Source organism: Labrus mixtus, chromosome 11 (assembly GCF_963584025.1).
Source record: "Labrus mixtus chromosome 11, fLabMix1.1, whole genome shotgun sequence".
Classification (NCBI taxonomy): domain Eukaryota; kingdom Metazoa; phylum Chordata; class Actinopteri; order Labriformes; family Labridae; genus Labrus; species Labrus mixtus.
This window is the reverse complement of record NC_083622.1, coordinates 12,749,212-12,766,675: the sequence shown is the minus strand read 5'-3', so window position 1 is coordinate 12,766,675 and position 17,464 is coordinate 12,749,212. Positions and strand designations below refer to the sequence as shown.

At 40.4% G+C, this 17,464-nt stretch overlaps 1 protein-coding gene across 3 annotated transcripts in view; it reads right to left on the bottom strand.

Annotated features, from left to right (window-relative positions):
- Positions 1-17,464, bottom strand: part of LOC132983696 (mannosyl-oligosaccharide 1,2-alpha-mannosidase IC) — a 213,985-nt gene that overhangs the window by 102,201 nt on the left and 94,320 nt on the right. For all 3 annotated transcript variants that reach the window (XM_061050126.1, XM_061050125.1, XM_061050123.1), the window contains one exon: positions 12,630-12,726. In XM_061050126.1, the coding sequence (XP_060906109.1) occupies positions 12,630-12,726 (97 nt within the window). The remainder of the gene's footprint in view (positions 1-12,629; positions 12,727-17,464) is intronic.

Sequence of the window (17,464 nt, the reverse complement as noted above, 5' to 3'; positions counted from 1 at the left end):
GGTGAGCACACAAGCCTGCGCATCAATCTGATACCTCAAAGTTTTGACTGGTAATGATTCTTTCCTGCTCCAAAATTGTAGCCTCCATAGCTGTAGCTCTGTACTACCATCATGGAGTTACTGTATTACGGCTGTCTTGAGAAAATACTCCTTGAATACTCTGATTCTCGGTCATTTATATAATGTTCCGGTCAGTAGAGGGCAGTAGTAGAGAAAAAAAATGAAATGTTAGTTGTAGCTTTGCATAATCAAGCAAAGTCATGTTACAACTGAGCACTTCTCTGATGCTTAGGTTGACACAGGAGCAAACGTTAGCTTAGCTTGTTCATAGGGGCTCTAATTGTTTTTATAGGTTAGGATTAATTAATCATCTTTTCAACTTCCCCACAATGTAAATGAAAACAAGAAAAACACAGACTCAGCAACTCCACATGTATGATGGAATCGTAACAACCTCGTCATTGAGTAGACTGGAATTCTGATGAGTCATGCTAGGCAGTATCGAGGATGGTGGATGGCACCATTTGTTAGCACCAGCATGAAGATTTACTTTGAGACTCTACAGCCAGCGGTGGCCAAGAGGGAAGATCTTCAGGCAAGTAGTAGAGACTGGAATGAGGCGAAGCAGAAAAAAAAAAGGATGGTTTATTAATACTCCCTAAAATAAGTGAAGAAGAATCTACCACGAGCTTAAGAGCTTGGCAGGGAAGGCTTGTGATTAAAACTGCCAAACACTGATTACTACACAGCAAACAGCGTGTCTCAGGTTTCAGGGACGTCATCATCGGAGTGACTGCAGCAGTACGTCACTGCAGACTGATCAGTGATCACAGATTACGCAAGCACACAGATTAAGGATTCCAATGTTACCAAACGCCAAGAAGGAACGACATGCAGGGGTTAAGGGCTTTATCCAGATGCAGCAAATGTGACCTTAGACCCCCGTATCCATCGGCTAGCGATTGAATCGTTACAGTAGAATAGAGTCTCACATAATCCTCCCGTTTCATGGTACATTGTGCATCCAGTTTTTCATCATCTTGGTCATAATCCTGCTGCAGAGGCTTGATGATGTGCTCACACCCAATCAGGGGAACTTTTTCTAATCTGAGACGAGGAGGAGCAGAAATATTGTGGTGATAACGGAGGATTGCTTTCATGTACCGTCATCCTGTGTTCGGCTGAAAATTGCTTTTTATCGTGAATGGTGAGGATGGAGAAGCATTATCAAGACAAAAGCACCAATTAGACAAACTTCGAATGAAAGTTTCAAATCTGCAACCTTAACTCGTCACCTGCATTTTAATTTTAACATTTTATCTGGCTTGGCATTCTACAGGACGACAAATTTCTCTTGAAGAAATCCTTCAAAATCTTAACAAGAACATGCCTTCATAACCCCCGTCACTAGCTCAGCCATCTAGCTTCTGGTAGAAGCGAAAGCACTGAGCCCACTTTAGCTGTGCTGTCATCTCCAGGCACTTGTCGGTGCTTCAGTGTCAGGCAGATGCAGGACCGCCATCAAATGCAGGGGGACGAAAACCTGCTCTGACAGCAGGTTTGCCCAGCGCATTATCACTGTCAACTCCCTCATCTGCCTGCACCTTAAATGCTCTAGCGTGTGCCCACAGTTAGGGTGAAATGTTTCTAAGTTTCACCAAGTTTACATATAGATACAAATTATTATTCAGAATTTGTCAGTAGTGCTTCACTTAAGTCCATATGTAGTTTAACTTCAGGCCATAGAAGAACTTAAACTGTATTAAGACAGCACAAGAGAGGGCCGTTGGTAGCCTAGTGGTTAGTCAGCACCCCATTTGGAGGCTTAACTTACCATACAAGTGTGGGCAATGCAACATTGTATTGGTCTGGCGTATGAAAGCGATAAGCCCATCGTTTGGTTTTCCAGATGGCCAGAAAATGTTGAACTTGTTTTCTCTTATCAGGAGAAAACAAGTTCTGCTCATTATCTTGAGAAAATAACTGAAATTGACATGGCATCAGGGGTAAACCAGCATCGTTATCTTGAAATAACGCCATAAATAGGCTGAGATCTTGAGGAAAAAAATGAAAAAAAACTTCTAAAGGGAAAATGGATAAAATAACACATAAGTATGCATGTCCATTTAGGGCTAAGGACGGTTGATGTTTTGTCTTTGTTAAGTTATGATTTTGGTGTCTGCTACAGTCCAAGATCTGTTGAGCTCCTCTGTCCACATTCTCACATATCTTCATGACATTATAGTATATATTAATCATGTCCCATCCCTACCACGGCTCATATATACAACCATGGTGATAAAAATGGTCATATAACTCTGATGATATGGGACACGTCCAGCCAGCAGTTTCACTCTGAGGCCTTATCGGCGCCAGAACAAATGGGCAACATTAAATGATGGCCTTGGACGTGGTCTCAAGAGGCAGGGGGAAGGACCAGATCCTGATTTGTCACCTGGAACCGGTTGCTATGGAGATAGTTGATTGCTCCTGCACCATGATAGAGCCCATGGGATATAGAGATGGATGGAAGTAGAAATGGGAAGTGGGAGGATGGTGAGAACCCTTCACTCTGTGTGTGACTCTAATGTGACAGGAGTTGATAGGCACCATTTGCCTAGCCCTCCATGTAACCCTAATGACAAGGGAGGCTTCCTTGCTTCCTCTCCTTGTTCTCTATCACCTTCACAGTGGCCCCATTCAAGACATGGCACAAAAGGACCACTGGGAGGAAATAACGAAGGAGGGAAAAAGCTATCAGCTCTGCCTTATATGTGGGCAGTGATGAGGGCAGGTAATGATTGCAAATATTTACCAAAAAATGCCTTAGATAACATAAAGAGAAGGAGTTTGCAGATGAAAAGAGGTGCCAGTATGTATGTGTCCTTGAATACATAAATGTGTGTGGGTCTGAGACCCTCTGGAGTCCCGCCAAAGCAGGGCTGCCTTCAAATGTGCCGTCTCAGCAGAAATCTTCAAAAGCTCTGCTGTCACTGCTTTGTTTTGCTCTACAAGATTTTTATAATAATGAAGTATGGCAGTGAAAATTGGTGAAAATCCCTCATCACTTTGAAGGGGCTCCAAGCACCCCGAGGACCCCTAATTGCTCCATAAAACATTTATTTGGCCTTTCACTTGCACCTCCAGCCGGGGAGCCAGAGATGACTAAATAATAAATACCCCAGGCTTCAATAATTTGGGCCATCGATCCAAGCTATATCAAGATCTTCAACTATCTCCTCCCTCCTCCTGCTCCTCTGCTCTCCATCATATGGCAGCGTATTACATCAGCTTAATGGCCCTCGGGATTTTCAAATAGATGCTACTGGTTTTAAAAGGTCCCCATGGGTGCCAATGGTAAAGAGTTCAGCCTGTGTCACTGGAAAAAGAAGCTCATTTTGCATTAAAGGGAAAACTTTCTGGTCACAGAACTGGTGACCTTTTGCTCTGTAATTGCTCCTCTTGGGATGATGATGGTAAAAAGAAAAGATGTGGGTAACGCAGGAGATGCAACAAAATGAAAATAAAAATTGTGTAATCCTTTGGCTGAAGGCAAAAATACAGAAGAAGCTTGAACCATTTTTCCATGCATGGAAAGAAAGTCTTTACTCTTTCATCTGTTGTAGCAGAGCAGTGAGCTGCAGACCAATTGTGTGAAGCAGCATGTAACAGCGTTAGGACATCTATTGTGGATGAAAAATCTCTGGAGTGAGGGAGGGGCAGCTGTGACATGTAACGTAACGCTCTCACTCTTTGTCAGTGCAATCACATTCCTTGTCCCTGCATCTGTTGGCTTGGCATTTAATGTGCCATGTGCTGCAGTTAGTGACCCACATATTCAGGCACGGGGGTAATGACGTTGTTCACAGAGGCACGAAACATGTCTTTAATCCTCCACTTATGCTCTTGGAGGGCTCGGCTTCTTACTTCATAGCGAGAAGAGAAAGTGATACAGTGTGTGAGCGCTCTAATCAGAATGGGGACCGGGTTGGTTTCTGTTCAAAGGAGGAAAGAAAAGGAAATCTGAGAAGGTTATATCAAGTGTGAGATTCCTGAGATATACTACCTGACATAAAAGTGATGTCACTGACCTGTTCTTTTATTAACAACCCAAAGTGCAACACAACCATTGGTAGCCAATGACTGGGGATCTTTAACTACAGCTATAGGGCTGGGTGAGTAATTAATTTCATTTTCAGATGCGACATTGGCTTCCAACAGTTCTACAAGCAAGCCAAGATTTCTTGTTTTATGTCACAATCGGTAATGCCCACTTTCTGGCCCACTCTGTACCCTGCAGTAACAGATGGCCGACGTCACTCAGGCTTCGGCCGTTAATATTTACAGTCTATGGTAACAACACGTAATGAGCTTTAGAGTTGTCATGCATATTGCACAAATGTCGAACGATATCCATGAGGTCACAAAATGATCACTGTTTCAACAACACTGCAGCTTGCATGTTGTTAACTTTGGAAACCAGTGTTTGGACTAAAGAAATAATTTCTTTATTTAAATCATTTTACAGAAGTTAATCATTCTCAGATGAGAAATTCAGTGATACCAAACTCAAAAAGCCAACATGCCGCAAGAGGTCGATTTCAATTTCAAACAGAAAAACATCTTGGTCAAAATTTCACCTTATTTTCCTTAAATACCAAAAAAAGAGACCGGATTTGGTCTGTAAATGTTTTGAGGACTTGTTTTTTTGTTCTGATCTTTCTAAAAAGCCACTTATCTAACCCGCCCACATATTTGTTGGCGCTGAAATGGAAGTTAAAAAATAAAGTGTTCAGTTGATGGGAGAACAGAGTTGACCTGAGGGACCCATTCTTGAGCCCAGACTGCTAACAAAGGCGAAGAAGAATAACGCATCAGTCCAAGAGCCACAGAACACCTCCTTTGTTAGAAAATACTTCTCCCAAATGGCCGTCCTTTTGAGATCAGAGAAAACAGCCTTTTGCTCATCGTTGCTCTGGTGATAAAAGATGAGAGAACTAAAGAATGTGTCCAACCGGATTTTTCCACTGGTTAATGAATGGTGCATTAAAAAGGGTGCAAATGGAGGCTGAAGAAGAAACACATTTCATGGTGATCCTCCGCCTAAAAGCTGTTTTTGATAAAGGAAAGTCAATTATTTACTACATTCCAAAGCAAGGTAGCTCATCCACACATGCACATCAGTAGAGCAATAATGATTGGAAACAAAGACATGTTTTTGATTGACATTTTGTCTTTGCTTGTGGGCCTGATAATATGCTTTTAAAGATCAGGGTGAGAATCTTCTTTTTGCAAACTTTTGGCTTTTTACTATGTTCTTAGTGATCCTATTAACTCTGTGCTAAACATCATTGTTTAAATTCAAGGCTCCATTAAGCTCAGAGATAATCTGGAAATAACATAACCATCACTACTGATACTTTGCGTTAATGCTCTCCGCTATAAAAGTAGGGCACGAGAGCTCTGGGAGCCAAACATTGAAAATAATTCACTGCACTCACGGCTTTGGCTTGGGAGTCGTGCACGGTTAACAACTGTCCCAAAATGACTCTGCATCACTTTCCCACACTCTTTTAAATCTGATCATATCTACACATGGGACTGGAGTCTTTCCCAACAGCTCAAAGTCTTAAAAAGCTCCTAATATCTTCACAGCTCCCTTCGCTAGAGCTATCAGACGGTTCCTCCTAGGAGTGTCTGTTCTTACTCTGCTGTACCTCCCCAGCCAATCCCACGTTTCCTTATGAAGTGATGCATGATGGTAAAAAAAACCCATCTTTCTTCTTCTTGCTGACAGGGAACTTTTTCTTTTAGGACATAGGACAACAAAGAGGATAAAACCAATCAAACAAGGCACGGAGATGAAAGTTTGAAAAAGGAAAAGCAAATAGACAAAAACCCAGTTGTGTTATAAGCTGTTGCTTTTGCATTTTACAAGAGCTGACCTCTCCAAACCTGTTTTGTCTTGTGTCAAGGTTCTCATAAAACATTTTCAGTGGCAACACAAAGCTGTTACAGCAAAATAAAGGAAGAAGCAATTACATGCGACTTTTGAAAGGGTGGGAATAACCAGAGGTCCCACGATACGATATTATTGCAATTTTCAACATATTGCGATATGATGAGAATCATGATACAATATATTGAATTTCACTTTTTTAACTGCATATTATGTTCACAAAATTAAACTATATCAAGAACTGTTTTGTCAAATAAGAAAAGATTCTCAGTCTATTCATCTCACGTCAGTCTTTTTATTTCTACACAATGTGAGTCAAGCCCAATGACTGACCAACACTGTGATAAAAGAAAAACCCTGTAAAAGGCTGCATACAGCTCACAATCTGAACTGATGGTGTTTCAGTCTAATCGAACTTAACTGAACCCAAACATGTACGGACGAATGAACAACTGCAGTTATTTTAACAATGCCACTTGTTCAAAATGAATTGTGCAAGCCCTTTATCAATTAAAAATGTAAAAAGCATATTTGCTGTTAATATAATAAAAACATTGATACTTGGCGGCCATGAGATGATATATTAACGCCACTCAAAATGTCGCAATACCATGCTGTATCAAGTTTTTCCCCCACCTCTATTGATTCAGTAGATGCTGAACTTTAGCACCAGTCTGTTAGACCAAAACAAAGTCCCTCACTGCATCCGTGAACCTATCATATTTATCATATTTGTTGTTGTTGTTGTTTCTCTGTTTGTCTCTTTCCTTCTCCCTGCGTCTTCCTCTTTCCAATTTTCCAAGCCCAACACAAGTCAGCAGATGGCTGTTCATCATGATTATGGTTTTTCTTCTTAAAGTAAGTTTCTCCGTGTCACTGTAACTTTGCTAAATGTTGCTTAGTGCTCATGATAGATTCACGTTGGGTCTTTGTAGATTATATAACAAAGAGTAAGGTCTTTCACCTGCTGTTATGTAAAGTGTCTTGAGACAACATTTGTTATGAATTGAGGCTACACAAATAAAGATTGATGGATTACTGATAATAAAAGTTCCACATTTTAAAGCTAATCATTACTCTTGTTTACACATACAAATAAAACATAAGACTACTGATCCATGCAAAGACCACGGCCATCTGGGTCACAGTTCATTGCATCCCTATGTAGCTCAATATACACATAGAATATATTTATGGAAAACACAACCCTTTGTGATACCAGAAACTTATTCTGAATTACATTAGCATCACATTAGCCAAACATTTGTGTGTACTCTTTCAAAAGTAGACGAACTTCCCTGACGTGGAGGTCAGCATGTCATCAATAAATAAAGTTAGGCTTCATTAGCCTGACAACTTCTCCCTTTAAACTTACAGCAATCATCCTCTGCTGTATCAAACAGATGTAATCCCTCAGTACTAAGAATTACTCTATGTATTTATTTGTATTCAAACTACTCGTTTATGACATCATGTTTTCTCTACCATTACTGTGCCAAACAAACATTTCTGAGAACAGTAAAGTAAAATGAAGAAATATTACCATCCGTCAAACCTAAATACAATCTGACCTTGATCTCATCACATTGCCCTCCTCATTTTAAAAATGCTTCAGGAGATTGAAGATTTGACGTGATAATCCTGACATGAAGTAATCTATTGAAATCAAAGGACTGGGGGGAAGCTACCAGATGATAGTTGATATTTAATCATCCCGAAGATGTATGTCAACAAAAACTCTTCAAAAATACTAGAGCCCGACCGATAAATCAGCCAGCCGATGATATCGTCTGATATTAGCTTATCCAGTGACAATCGGTATCGGCTACTTTTATTGCAGATATATGCGCCAATATTACTCGATTTATTCATCAGTCAAATAGCATTCATTTGAGTTTCATTGAATTAAACTAGCAGTTCTTTTTCATCATCAGTGCGCTTTACGGATTACAACAGGGGTTATCACTCTTCTGAGTGTTGAGCGGGGATGGACGTACATGCGCTGTTACTTTCCAGTTGAGTGACCATCTTGTCTTCATTATATATCTTTTCCACAAGTGTTTGATAACTGCATCTGAGGGATCAACCCAATAAATATAGACAGATTTAAGAAAGATATCGGCCGATATATCAGTATCAGATTTTTCTCTCTCCCTAATATTGGTATCAGACCCAAAATTCACATATCGGACTCAAAATTCCCATATTGGTCGGGCCCTAAAATACACTTACATAATGCTAAATAGACTAAAAGGATATTTTCCTTTTGGAACTGGAGAGCTCCCACACAGTCTTTGAAAAAGGCAGAATTGCTGAAAAGTACTGTAAATAACCCCGTTTTCTCTTTCTAATTGCCCTGAGCTAAAGAAACTTTGAATAAGCTCTAAAAAGACGTACTGTATTTTAAAATGACAAAAGGGAAACGAGAGAACGAGTCTATCAGAACCAACTTCAGTTCAGAGGAAAAAGAATAAAGAGAGCCGCTTTCAGCCTAGAGGGTCATGACAAAGAAAAGACGAGTGGGATTATAGTGAAAAAAAAAAGAAAGAAAGAAAGGAATGGGGGGGTTTGAGAGGAAGACTCAAAGGAAGATTAGAGTGAAAGCATAGCAGAAGGAGGTACAGCAGAAGACTCTGTCCGCCTCTCTCTTGGTTTTTTGCGTCTTTGAATGTATACAGCAGAAAGGGTGTTGTGGAGACTCTCTGCATATTGACAAGCTTCTGATGCGGACCCTAACTGTAGATCCAATCGCACCGCGTTTCTGTTTACTGCGGGGATTAAATTAAAGAACACAGCATCCAATTTCATACCTGGCTTCCCGCACCACCACTCACAATGTGACATTTACTCGCTAGCATGATGCCCTTTCTCTCTCCCTCTCGCTTTGACTCCCACTCTCTCGTAACCTCGCAGATAACACACCCCGCGCAACAAACAAGGATGGTTACAGTAGGAGCGGAAAATGATGCCAGCTTCACACGGAGTGAATATGTGCTGATGGGATTAACCAAGACTCGTCCCCCTCCCCCCACACACAGGGAGATAAGGCATTTTTTGTCCCATCGTTTATTGTTTGAATTATGGCTAGCGGCTGCATTAAGCTACAGAGCTGCTCGGCACAGATAAAGATGGCAATTAGCTGCCAGAAATTTAGGGCTGCACTATTCATTTTGAGAAACCTTTGGCACCAGAGGATGAATTATCTGAAAGTGTATAGCTTTTTTGTTGGAGAACTTCTGTTGGGGATAAGAAATGATACCCCATTTTCCAAATTAACTAGAAGTAGTGATAGAATTGCAACAAAGGACCAGACAAAAAGTGAATGAACCCTGATTTCAGTTTGATATTTCAACAATAATCTTTTAAAATGTGGATGTTTACATTTCTTCAGCTGATATCCTGTTATTTTAATGATCAATAGTATCTAAAAGTCGTGAAGATTTTTTTTTTAATATATATATATATATATATATATTTTTTTTTAAATACAGATATATTGAAAGTATGTGTATGTGTGCAATTTTTACAGTGTCATATAGTTTTACTGCAGTAATTACAAACTTAAAATGACTAAATATTTGGTGTCCTGGATTTCTGGATTATTAAGACAAACATGGTTATCAGTTTATTTTTTATTAGAATCATTATGATATTTGAAATTTACAGACAAATTAATTTGATTAATTAATAAGCTAACACAGCCAATACCAGCATAGTTATCCTCTACCGATTCAGTGCAGTGTGCAAACACCAGGTAACAGCTTTTTTTTTTTTAAATATTATTTTTAGGGGCTTTTATTAAATGACAGGATAGATTGGAAGAGACAGGGGATGTGGGGAGAGGGAGTTGGGGGTGTCATGCACCAAATTTCACCAGGACCAGGAGTCAGACCTGGACTGTAGCCTCCACCAGGCACCAGACAGCTAGCTAGGTTCAATATTTCACAGAACAAACGTTAAGAAGTTTAGATGACTCTGAGGTAGTTCTTAACTTTGACAAGCAGAAGATACAACGAAAAATTCAAGTCTCTATACAACCCAGAAATGGTCATTAGTAAAAGTAGCTTGAAAATAATGTAGATCTCACTTTTAACATTAGTAAAGGCTGTTTGTAATAAAGATATATATAGCAATTACATAACAATTACTCTGAATGAAATTGGTTCAGTGTTTCCTGTATAATCTTCTCAGTGTTGTTCAGATTGATTTTATGATAAGTAATAAACATTAAAGAAATAAGGTGGGGAACCCCTCCACATGTGATCATGTTTATCTCCACGGTACCGGCAGTATCTCAGCTCAGCCTGTTTGTGTTTCCTCTTATATCTTTCTGCTGCCTTTGGAGATAGTGTTCCACTGATGGAAACATAAAGCAATCTGGAGAACAGCTCAGTAATCAGCTTTTTTCACTAACATATATCATGCAGAGCCTCGCTATCATTACTATACATCACTGGGTTGACACAATTACTGTAGGGAACATAATTAAAGCCTGACACAGTGTGATGATAAACTGAACAATGCAGCCTCATGGTGTTACAATCAAAGGGTTAAATCAGGCACTGTGCTATAAATCTAAACCTACAGCGGAGGTCTGAGCAGTCGGACTGCAGTCAGGTATACATTTTGCTTAAAAACGAGCTGGATAGCTGGGTGAGAACGAGCACCAATTGGATTATGATATTGCTCGGCTTGTACCGGATCTGTAAGTAATATAAAGTGATTGTTTGCTAATGTGCTTGCCATAACACTTTAATAAGCTGATATCAAGGCTCATTGCTGTCAGTCTGTTCAGAGTCATCTTTGTGCCCTCCGGCAGTCAGACGATGTTTAATGCAGCTCTTACACAAACAAATCACAGCTACTGACTACCATCATCATCTCCACTGTACCTCAGGTTTTAGTATCGACAACAGTACAGTCCATTAGCTCCCAATGTCCTTCGCTTGTGTTTCTTCCTAATGATGCTAACAGCACGAGCGAGGACGCTTTGAGAAGTCATCACATCCAAAGTTAAAGGAAGAAATCTCTGTTTCTTACAGCATACTAAAGGCAATTCAACAAAGTAGATTTTTTTGCAGCAATTTAACTGGCGAAAAGTAAAATAAATAGTTAAATTAGTTAAATAAAAATAAGCGACATTTTTGACAATTATTAGCAGCATGTGGGAAATCAATGTGCTTTTAGTGTTACGGCTGCTTGTTATTCAATTTGTTTTCTCTTCAGCGACTGTTGTTGGCAGTCTTTTGTGTGTGTAAATGAAAGCGAGGAATGATTAAACGTCGATACAAATGAAGGAAAATAGAAAATGAAGACCCTCTGGAAACCTTTTTAAAATGAATTTGACAACAGACGTTCACATTTTGAGAAAAATTAACAGTCGAGGGTGTGACGTCAATTTTCTGTGCACATCTGGAGCTTACTGAAGAGGTCAAATATGTGTTTGATATCTTTTTTTTTCTGTGTGCACTCAGCACTGAATAACTCAAACCACACCACCTTTACACTTTAAACACAAGTTCATCAACAGCTTGGTTGGAAGCAGCACATATTTCTCCTGGCAGATGTGCAAGATTTCTATCACCTTATTATGATTATTTGAGAAGATGCCTGACTTTTGACAAATCATTTCAGTTTCACAGCAGAAGAAAATGTTGTGCTCTTATTCAATGGAGCAGTAACTTGCACTATGCTGTGACTATAAAAGTAAGCCGTTTCAAACTTCTGCCAAAGCCTTCTTTTTTTCTGGCAGATTTCATCAGAAAATAATTTTAATTTGTCTCCTTGAACAGGAACACCTTTCACATAATGTAACAGCAGTTTTTCAAAAGGTCTAACCTAAAATAGGAACTTTGCAACCTTTGGGGGGATGAGAGCAGCAAAAAGATCAGAAACTGTATTTTCAAGAGGGCTTGCATCATCCATTAATAATCCAGAGTCCCTCCAGATGTTCATGGAGGAAGAAAGTACCCGTCCGAGTCTTATTAAGAGCTGATCCACCTTTTATAAAGGGCTTCTTTATGGGATTTCCCTGCGGCTCAGCAAAGTGAACTGAGCGATACGCTTGACTGCAGAGGACCTGAAGACCCCTCCGGATCTGCCTTCAATTAGAGCCTGTTGGAAATAGTGACACCCCTGAAAGGCTGCCAGGTTTCCCGTGCGGTGTGAAAGGTGAGGAAGATGAGGTGAATAAAGCTTACTGAGGCGCAAACAGGTGTGACATGTTACCTTTTAACTGACAGCTCAATGCAGATGGAGAATAGAAGATTTTCTCAAAGTGTGGGTGTAAGATTTAAAAAAAAAAAAGACTTTTTGATTCTTACTTCTCTTCATGGCTTCGTGATTAGGTCCCGCCCCATGTACAGAGCCTATCGTGTCCCCTTAGGAAGGTGGCCACATATTGCCAATCATATTATATCATATCGTTACACTGAGTTTTCCCACGCCTACTCTTAACTCAAGGCTTTTCCAACAAAAAAAAAGGGCTGAAGAATAATAACCTACAAGATTAAAATGACCTTCAGTGAACTCACTTCCTGTTTAGTTTGTCCATTTTAGCTTCTGTGCATAAAAACTTCCAGGAAAAGGTCAACAGGTCTTTGAAAGTAATACAAACAGCCAGATGACCTTTTTGGCCCCTTTAGCCTCAAGCGAAGGTCTTCAAACTCACCAAACATGTTGCCAATATGGCCGTTTCTCGTCAAAGGCCGCAGCTCATTCTTGCCCCAGGCGTAGCGCTTGTAGTTGTCCCAGGCAAACTTCATCATCTGCAACACAAACAGAGGGCACACAGAGCGGTCAGTGGACTGATGGCAGAGCAGCACAGCTCCAACACCCAGACGTAATTCAATTGATTTAGCTCAAGGCAAAAGGGAATGATGGCTTATTGATCAGTCTGGATTAAGAACAAGCATGCAATTAACACACGTAAACCACACAGCTAAACAATAGAACTGACCCCCCGCAGCTCCTCCTCCTAAATTAAAGATTGAATCATGTCAGCGGATGAAAAGAGAGTTTAATAGATAAGAAGGCATATTGCAGAAGAAAGTGTTTTTGAACTGGGTGATCTGTACTCCTCCCCAAACTGCTGCTGGATTAAAAAAAAAAAAAAAGATGTGGATGTGAATCGCAAAGAAGAAGAAAACTGTCTTTGATGCTCCAAAACAGGGAGCAAGACAAGGGAGGGAGGGATCAAAAGAGACGGTGAGAGTCTCGACTAAAAAGTCCAAAGATGAATGATAGATCTCTGCCTGCAGCTAAGCACGGTTACAATTGGCTTAAAAGAATGTAGGAGTGTGTTGTTCAAATAACTCCTGAAATACACAAAAGCTAATAAAAGAACTAAGAACTACATGTATGGGCCTGGAACTTCCCCTTAGAGTAAAAAAAAAAAAAAAAAAAGTATATTAAGCAAATACATTAAATTAGCAAATATATTAAAAAAATGGATGAGTGGAGTAAATAATGGATTAAAGTGGTGAACCAATCAGGATAGTCATTCATAGCGGCATGTAGGCAGCCGGACGATCAGGGATTTATTAGTTTAGAAGCTGAATTAATACATTTCTGAATTCAGGGTTACATTTCTAAAAGTCTTCATGTCTTCCACCAGCATCTCGTTGTCATGGAAATGACCTGATATGAAGAGAGACTCTTCTAGTTTTTCTTGATATCTTTGATGTATCTCACAGAGAGGTACTCCTATAATCCGTCTAATGATTCAGCTGCTTTTATTTCTTCGCCAGACAAGGAAAGAAATGACATCAAAGAGACAACACGGAGCTGGCTCTTGAAAACAATAAGGTGGCATCTTGATCTAAAATTGAAAACTAATTCCAGCTGCATGTACACAAGAACACTGGCCTCAGGTGCTTTTATCCACATCAGTCCGTGAGATTCAATCAGCCTGAGCCGGATCAAACAGACATGAAGACGTGTGAGCCCTGTGTGCAATCTGTCAAAGATCGACAGATAGTCCTTGATTTGATTTCCCCCCCAGTCTCTGGAGCTCGCAGGAACATGATGTCATCTCTGTTATTAATACTACATGAGACTCCTCGAGTCCTCGCTCACCAGAGGAGTGCTAATGTAGGCCTGTGAGGAATGGACAACAGGAAGCTGATTACCTCTGACACGTCCAGCAGCCAAAATCCTAAATCCTCTCACCCTAAAAAGCTCATTACAAACACATCACAGAGTACAGAGCTCACATTAAAAATAACTGTTTCTGTAAAAGACAAATTGTTCAAATAAATGTCAAATGTCCTTCAGGTTCACAAAAACAGCGACTTCAGGTCAGGGAGCGGAAATTTAATTACAGGTGGATTAAATGCCATCAAAGTATTTTGAAGCGAAGGTGCCTGATTAATTTGTGATTCTGCATTTTTGCTGCATCCTGAATCAAAGCATAAAAGTAAGAAAAAATCCAAGAATCTGAACCTTTGCTGTTTGTTGTTTCTCTGAATTTGCCGAATGGCATCAAATGTGAGAAAGCAGCATTTTAAAAAACAGAGCCGTTTCCCATCTACAAAAACAAATAGCACTAATGCATGCAGTAGCAATCTCACACAGTGAGGAAAAACAAGCCCAGGATATGATTAAAGGGAGTTTCAACAACAAAACCCACAGAAGGAAAATATTCTCAAAGGTAATCATTTTCCTCCCAGTGCTGAAAAAACAGAAATGCACGGTGCCAGTCTGACGGCTCACAGAACGTTTTGCTCGGATGAATAAAAACCTGAAAATGTCTCCAGTTTTATTTGAAACTTACCCCATCTTTTATAATGCCAGCATGTGTCAATCCAGCAGCAGCTTTAAAAGCAAAAGGACAAAAGTAATGGGAAAGAAATATAGGATTTGGGGAATGTTTGGGTTCTGCATCCCTCTCGGTTTCTTCTGAAGGATCTATTTCAAACTGAAGAAATTAATAAACAGCGCCTGGAACCTGTGAACGAGGGAAGCAGGACTTTACGACCATCATCAAATAAATGTTGGGGAGGTAGCAAAGAGGCAGATGGTATGCTTAAACTGCGTGACTACAGGCATAGAAGATATAAACCAGCAGCATCAATCAGCAATGATGTGAGTCTGAACGATGCTAAAAGAAACGATTTGATGCAGGTTGAGCTGCGACTGATGTTAACTTTCACAAGTCATTTGTCCATTTCATTTTTTTTGTTATTGTTATTCTGAAAGGTGTCCACAAAAGGCAATCAAATATCTGGCAACTTCTTAGTTGGTTTCACACTGGACAAAAAAAAATATGTGAAGCTCAACTCTGCATTTCTATGTATTGCACCGTGAATATTAACACAAACTCCATGCTGAAACTGCTGTCTCAAGCTAACTTTCATTCAACCTAACAACAGGCTAAGAGCTAGAGCTGAGGCGGGTTTTAACCGTTACATCACAGCTGCCTGCCAACCAGCTCAGCTACGCGCCTTATTGTGAAAAACGCTTTTCCTTCAAAAGATCTAAATCGATGTGTTATCAAAAATTCCCCCCCCCGATTGGAGACATGAGCTAATCAGACCATTTTCATTTCTGGCGCCATGCTGTAAACATGTTAATTTCTGAATGGGTGTCATTGTGACTTCCTGTGCTTCTGCAACCAGCCTCGAAGTGGACAATCACAAAACTGCAGAATTCTGCATTGGCTTCATTTTTCAACACTGGAGGTCACCACTAGGCTACACAGAAAGCTAAGGCTAAAAATAAAGCGTGCTAAAACACTCTATGCTAGAAAGACAATTTAAAAAACAACCATAATATAGTGTGTGGTTAACCTTAAGTTAAGCTACGTTGACAGTATGAGTTACAACAATACAAGCTAGCTTAAAAGCCATGTCACTGTTCCCGGATCAACGCGAGGATGTTGACTAACAAATGGGGCATGTGTACCGTCAGCTGCAGCCTGAAGCAGAGAGTGAAAAGCGAGAAGACAGGGAGTCAACTTTTTGCAGCTTGTTTTCACCCAGACCAAGATATAAGTAGACCATGGTATACGTTTTTGCAATGTATGTGTAGCACCTATGGTTGGTGAGTGCGTGCAGAATGAGATGTATACATAATGTTGTCGTTTGTGCTTTGCAGTGAATGCTCCTCTGGTGCAACATGCTTAGTGAGTGTGTCTCTGCCTTCCCCAATACCTCCTCATACTTTGTTATTTAGTCTTTAGTATGAAGCTGAATTCAATCTTCATTATGTCTTTTAAAAACCTGCAGGAACAGTGTGCAAGAAAAAAAAGGCTTTGTTTTCATGCCAAATTGTAAGCACATTCAAGCTCACACTGTATAAGAATATTTGGCTGAGCTTCACGAGGCGACACATTGAAGCTGTTTCAATTCAACCAGAGGGAAACAGATATGTGCCATTGTATTATCACATCCCTGCTGTTGCGCGCTGCAGAGGGGTCAGAGCGTGGGAGGACCAGGGTCACACAGCCGTAAGATTGCTGGCATAACAACCCATCATCACAGCACACAGCACACACACAGGGCTAATCAATAGCTACAGCCACAGCCGAGCACGCCGCGCCCCCCCCCCCCCCCCCAAACGCCGCTGCTGCTTCTCCGAGAGAGCTAACGGATGGACAATTGGTTTCCAGGGGCAAAATAAAAAGCAGAAGCAGACATGACCTGACAGGACGCTGACCGTTCTTTGGTTCAGCTAATTGGCTGGTTGTTGGGGAAAGGGGGGGATCAATAAGTGAACACAGAGGCAGTGATTAAAATTAAGCAGCGGTTGAAACAGGAATAGAGAGCTCCAAATAGAGAGGAGGTCAGAAGTCACAAACAGCGTGAGGACGGGTTCATATGTGGTTACATTTACTCTGCACAAACTCCAAAACCTATATTAAAATCACCAAAGGTTTTTATAATTACATTGTTCATGCAACACAAACTTAGCTTAATTCTAAAAGTTACACTATTTTTGACTTTTTTTTCATCTTTAAATAACTGATGTTAACTTCTGAATGTTTTTTCTCCCTAAAATAAATGCAAAGGTACCAACTATCTTTCTGGAGAGGATCCTTTTTTCCCTAACAGATACCAATACACAGACTTGAGTAGATGCAGGTTACAGCTGTATTTGACTAGAATTAGTCAAAATAAGCCACAAAGTCAGTAAAGTTGCAGTCTTTTAATCCCCTGTCTTCTTAACAAGGCACTCTTCACGATCACGGTAATCCCATGCATGTGTTTTAATGCGACGTCATGCAGGGTACCGTACCGTGCTCAGGCCCGGTTAGTCCTGGAGCAGTGTGAGTGCATGCCAGAAGGGGAATGGGGAGGGGGGGAAATAGTGCTTCAGTACGGTACGGGCCAATCGACCATGTTTTCAGTTTGGGTCTTAATCCACCTAAAGGTAATGACACCACAGGAGGATACAATTATCTCAGTGTCATTTTGTTCCTTAATAGAAAAGCCACAGTGGGCCTTTCCTCTGCAATAGTAAGACTCTGCATGCAGAAAGCTAGGACAGCATGAGTGAAAAAAAGAT